Raw genomic sequence first — 6227 nt, 5'->3', positions numbered from 1 at the left:
CCCTCTAGTGAAAGTTATAATAAATAAGAAGAATATATTTTTTTTTATTTTATTTATTAAAATTACTCCTGAACTAATTAGTTTATAGAAACAATAAACAAAATGGGGTTGTAATATTATTTGCTTAATAGAAAGAATTAAATAGTATTTTATAATATACGTATTTTTATGGTATATGGTAACAATCAAAAATTTTTACATATCAAAATGTATCTTATACTTCCGCACTATGAGACTAATATTGATTTATATTATAAATTTAAATACATATATATATATATATATATATATATATATTTATATACAGTTTTAATAGGAAAATAATATGAAAAAGAAAAATATTTAATAATCTTATAAACTAAAATGAAAAATTAAAAGAATTATTCTGTAATTACAAAAACCAAAAAAAAAAAAAAGTTGAAAGTCAAAATATATAAATTATCATTAAAGTGTAAATGAAAAATAAGTCAATATTTTTTATTAACATAACATAATATTAATGAAATTTTAGGTTTAACTAAAAGGGAAAATATAAAAGATATACAATATTTTTTAAAATTTCTACAAAATAATTATATTTTCTTTCATTTCCTTTCTGTTTTAAAAAAAAGTTGAAGCTTATGTATTTAGTACTTTTTAATTTACATACATATTCATATTTAACTTTTATTTTTTTGATTTCATAAATATATTTCAAAATTATTATTTTTGCTTTTTTTTATTTTTCAAAATATTAATTTTTCCTTTAACATGTTTGGAAAATATTAATATTAATTTATATAGAGATATCTTTATTAGCATTTTAATACATATATTGTGTTAGGTATTAATATAACTTTATAATAGTTATTATTACATAAATTAAAATAAGTATATATAATATGAATATTTTTAAAATAATTACATTAAAATTTTTACATTTCACATCTAGTTTTCCCTTCTATGATACACATTAATTAATAAACTTTTATTAATGATCCCTTTAGATTTCGCAATGTGTATGAAATATGTTTTATAAGCATCATCCGATTATATATAAATATCGTTCTATTATTTTTTGGATGTGAATTATGAATTTATAGAATGTATTTTTCTAAATTTAATAGGATTATTCTACTATGTTCTGGTTATATATGGAATTTTCCGGTGTATCTTCTACTCTTACCCATTTTTCTATTTCCTGGCTAAGACCTTCCTCCCCTGTAAAAGCAGGAATTTTTGTATTTTCTGTATTTTCTAAAACATTGCCATTAAATTCAATTATTTCTTTTGTAACTTCTGATTTTCTCCCTAAGTTTACTTCTGTTGTCAAGTCATTTATGTAACTATCCAAATGTAATCCCTCATTTTCTATAAAATCTTCTTTTTTGCATTCTTCCAATACTATCATGAATACTAGTATACACAATTTTGCTAGTAATTTTTTTTTTATATATTTATATAATTCTTCATAACATATCTTCTGCTGTAACTTTTGTGTATTTAGCAGTGAAATATTATTTTTAAATTCTTCATTTACACACTCATCTATCATATTGATCAATTCTTGTGTCAATTCTTCATCCCATTCCTGTTCCATGTATTGTTCTATAATCATGTGCTTTTTTGATATCCATTCTCTCCATAAATCCTTTTCTCCTTCTGAAAATGAATCTTTTTGAATTTTATTTGAAAAATTCACTTTTAATTTTTCGCTACTTTTTATGAAATCCTTTTCTTTTTTCCATTCATTTTTCAAATAATTAAACCATACAGTTTTTTTTAATTTTTCAGAAATATTTCTATGTTCCTTTATCCATTTATTGCATAAAATTTTTTGTTTTTCAATGTCATTAATACTTTTACTATTTTGCATTATCAGTTGTCCATTACTCAAATTAGGATATGTTCTATATTCCTCTTCTGAGAACATTTCTAGGCATAACTCTAAAAATTCTCCTTTTTTGTGTTCCCATTCTTCATTTCTGAATTCTTCGAGTACTTCCATATGTACTTCTATAATGGTTTTAATTCTATCCTTTTTTTGCTTTGACGACTTTATATTTTTTATCATATCATGTTCATGTATTTTTAATTTTTTTATGATTTCTTCTTCATCATATATTGTATTTTCTGGATGATCATGCGTTAAAATTTTTTTTTTTCTGTTAGAATGTGAAGGTTTTAGTATTCGAAGTAATTTTACTTGTCTTCTTTTTATACTTTTTTTTTTTTTAATAATCCTATTAAAGCGTACTACGAAAAAGAAAAAAAATGCATATATTTAAAATAACTTACGGCCATAATTCAATGGTTTAAACATTTTTAATACTTATGTTTTATCTAACTTTAATAAAAAAGGAAAATACAATAATAATCATAAAGCTTATTAGAATAGATGATATGCTTGGGCTATGAGCATTTTCTTCTGAACCTATAATATCTTTTTAAATATATGTATTTTTTAGTTTGATTGTTTTAAATATAGTATAATAGGAAGAATTAGTAATACCTGGAGGTTTATAGAGTGAATGGAGTTCAAAAGTAGTTGAGACAGGTTCTGAATCTTCAGGAGACGATGGAATAGTCCCTTGAAAATGGGGTGGCTTCGCTATTTCAGTACCTGAAGTAGTTGATAAAGCTTCTGCAGGTATTTCTGGGGGTAAAATTGTGAGTTCTGTTAGAACACTTGATGTTTCAGTTTGTGCAGGTTCTGAAACATCATCTTTATTTTTCATGTTTGGAGAACTTGAAAATGATTTATGAACTTGTTCTTCATGTTCTGATGCAGGCGGACGCTGGCTTTCATTATTTTGTTCGTTATTAATTGAAAATCTTTGAGAAGATTCCTCTTTAGATTTAGTTAAATCTTGTTCAGTTGGAGATTCTTCTTCTTTTCTTTTTACAGTGTGCTTAAGTACAGATGGATCCGAGGCTTCGCACTGAGGAATTTCTTCGAATGTATTATAATTAAGAACGTCGCAAGATTTTTTTGGGAATAGTAATAATGGATTGTTGTTTTTGCATTTTTTATAAATGAATTCTTTATTGTTCATAAAATGATCCTTCCTATTTTTAATCCATGCATTGTAATCACGAATTTTATTGAAACAACTAATATCACATTTCTTGTTACTACGTTCATCAGTATTAATGCAATTTGGTTTTTTTCTCTTTTTTTCAGAACAGAAATCTTCTGCTTCATATATTAAATCTAAAACTTTTTTATCTTCTTCATTTAAAATCATAAAACATCCTCCATATTTGTTCAGTCCTTTGTAGTATTGTTGTAACCAGTACTTTAGTGAAAATTCCCATTTACTCTGTGTTTTATAAGGTGGTGGATCTTTCTTTTTATTAATTAAATAATCAGCCAGATCTCTGCAAGTTTTTCTGAAATTTAATTTATTGTTCTCATTTTTGAGGAAAGTCGTTTTTTCTATTATATGATTTTGAATATTTTTAAATTTTATATCGGTACGGAACAACCATGCCTCAGTGCCATAAATGCTAGTATTCTATAAAAAAAATATTATTAAAAATTATATAAGCCCTAATTTTTAAATTAATCATATCATTACTTATTTTATTATAAATTATATATGAATAATATAAACAATATTATAAAACATTCAATATTACAGTGGGAAAACAATTATTCATAACGGTTCTACGTTAATATTGCAGTTATTTGGAAACAAAAATCTGAAAAAATAATACAAAGTTATGTCTTTTTTTTATATATAGGATAATTTTATATTAATATTTCTATATAAAAAGAAATTATACAAATATTATATACATCAGAAATTATGTATGTTTTATAACGTAAATGAATACATTTCTATTTATTTCATGTGATACATAACTTTTTTTAACTTAAATACATCAAAACTGGAGATGGAACCTAACCATAGTTTTATATTAAGTCACATATATTTTATGTAAATATAGTGTATATTTATAAAGAAAAATACAAAATATTAACAAGAAAACATTGCATATAATTTATGTAACATATATTATTTAAGCTCTGAAAAAACATCATTAATCTATATATTGCAGTTTTTTCCCTTTTTTATTTAAGACAAAAACATATATATAAATATTATTACCTATATTAATATAAATAATTTCTTTAATCTATACGTTTCTACTAGAATAAATAATATATAAACCAAATTAATATCTGTATTAATAATTTATTTTTTTTATGTTTTTTGTTTTATTTTATTTATTTATTTATTATTGTCATAGGCCATTATATACTTATAATTATTTTGTTAATGATTTTATTTATTTATTGTATTGTGAATGTGTATGAGAATTAATAATATATAAATTATATTAAATTTTATCTATATTTTAAATAAAAGTTATTATTAAAATGCACTTGTGATACTTAATATTTTATTTTTATCTATTACCTATAAATTCGTTATTTGTGATAAATGTTATTCCATTGAATAATCTTAATAAAGTATATTTTATTAAACATATATTTTATTTTGTATGTGCCTATTAACACTTTTATATAAGAATTGTTTCATTTGAAAAAATATTCATTTAATTAAAAGTATATTTAGTTGTAATAATTAACGAAAATATGTATGAACATTTATTCAAAATATGCAAAAATATTATGGAATAATTTTAACAAAATTAATTATACAAAATTTTTGAAAACACTATAAAATAAATTATAACAGTCAAATAAAGAATAATAACATAATAATTGAAGACAAAAGGAATAATATATTAAATTAGATAAAAGATTAAAATATAGACAGTTTGTTATTATTTTTCTGTAATTTTTTATACATATATTCTAATAGGTTCATTAAAAATATTTAATATATTTATTTGGTATAATAGATAAAAAAGCTCATGCAATATTTATAATATTTTTTAAGACACGATTACTTAAATAAAATTGCAAAAATATTTAAACGTATTACAAATAACCCTAGTTATTATATTATAGTGTACATATATTATTCCTTATTTTAAATTTTCATTTGTAACAAGTATATGTGATAATAGAGAATGGCAATAAAATTAAGAAAATATATACTAATTATAAATTTTTGTAACTAATCACTTAATATATAAAATTACATTATTATGGTTATATTTAGTGAATCATTCATAATAAGGAGTTATATTTTAATTAATTTTTATGCTTTGAATTATTTATATAAAATTTATTTTTTTAATGTTTTGTCCTTTGTATTTTAATTTCTTATAAATTATCCCATTTTTTTTTGGTTAGATATGTTACTTAATATCAATTTACTGTGGATAATACATAAAAATAATTTATGATGTTTTATAAAATATATTATTTATATTTCGATATATGAACATATTACATAAATATATGTAAACATAATTTATGTAATGAACATATAATTGTGGATTCATATCTGGCAACAAAAAATAAAATATGATTTTCTTAAATATTTGAAAACATTTCAATAAAAACTGCGTAGGAATAGTTATAAAATGTTTATAAAAAAACCTTCTTTTTTTTTTTTTTTTGTATTATTTTAAAAATATAATAAAAAATATATTTTTTTGTTGTTGTTAATGTATTTCTAATTATGCTTTTTAATATATAATCAGAATTTTTCTATAATACTGAAATTTATATATATATATTTTTTTTTTATTTAAAAATAATGCAAAATTAATTACAGTTCATATGAAATATTTAAGTTTTCTTCGAAATATTATAAATATATTATTTTCTTTTTTATTTAAAAGAAAATATTTAATATGAAAATAAATATATTTTTATGTTAAATATTAACATAATATATACTAATGGAAATGCTCTATAATTAAAACGTATTACAACACAAAGCCGAAAAAATAGGTAAAATTGAATGAATTTAAGATGATTTAGTTGTTTAAATAACAAACTACAATTTTTTCATATTGAATGTTCACAGAAACACAATGTAAATTCTGTGGTATATATTATTATAAAAAGGCACTTAAGTATTAAAATTTATAGTTCATGTTATTCAAACTAGAGTTCATTATTATTAACATAATATTACAACATAAACAGTCTTAAATAATAGTATACCTTAAAAATAAAATAAAATGATTTATTTTGATGATAAATATGTATTAAGATAACTAATTTAATTTTATTTATACAGAAAAATATATAGTCATATCAAATTATAAAAGGAACGTAATTTAAATAGTATTTTCGAAAATAAATTAATAAATTATAT

At 20.3% G+C, this 6227-nt stretch overlaps 1 protein-coding gene across 1 annotated transcript; it reads right to left on the bottom strand.

Annotated features, from left to right (window-relative positions):
• Positions 1-1108: 1108 nt before the first annotated feature.
• Positions 1109-3642, bottom strand: MKS88_001762 (STP1 protein; the record flags this gene model as incomplete). The annotated part of the gene is made up of 3 exons (XM_067214719.1): positions 1109-2235; positions 2492-3497; positions 3622-3642. The coding sequence occupies 3 exons, from the start codon at positions 3640-3642 to the stop codon at positions 1109-1111; spliced, it is 2154 nt and encodes a 717-aa protein (XP_067074069.1).
• Between the last annotated feature and the right edge of the window lie 2585 nt (positions 3643-6227).

This window comes from Plasmodium brasilianum, chromosome 7, assembly GCF_023973825.1.
Source record: "Plasmodium brasilianum strain Bolivian I chromosome 7, whole genome shotgun sequence".
Lineage (NCBI taxonomy): Eukaryota > Apicomplexa > Aconoidasida > Haemosporida > Plasmodiidae > Plasmodium > Plasmodium brasilianum.
This window is presented reverse-complemented; position numbering and strand designations above follow the sequence as displayed.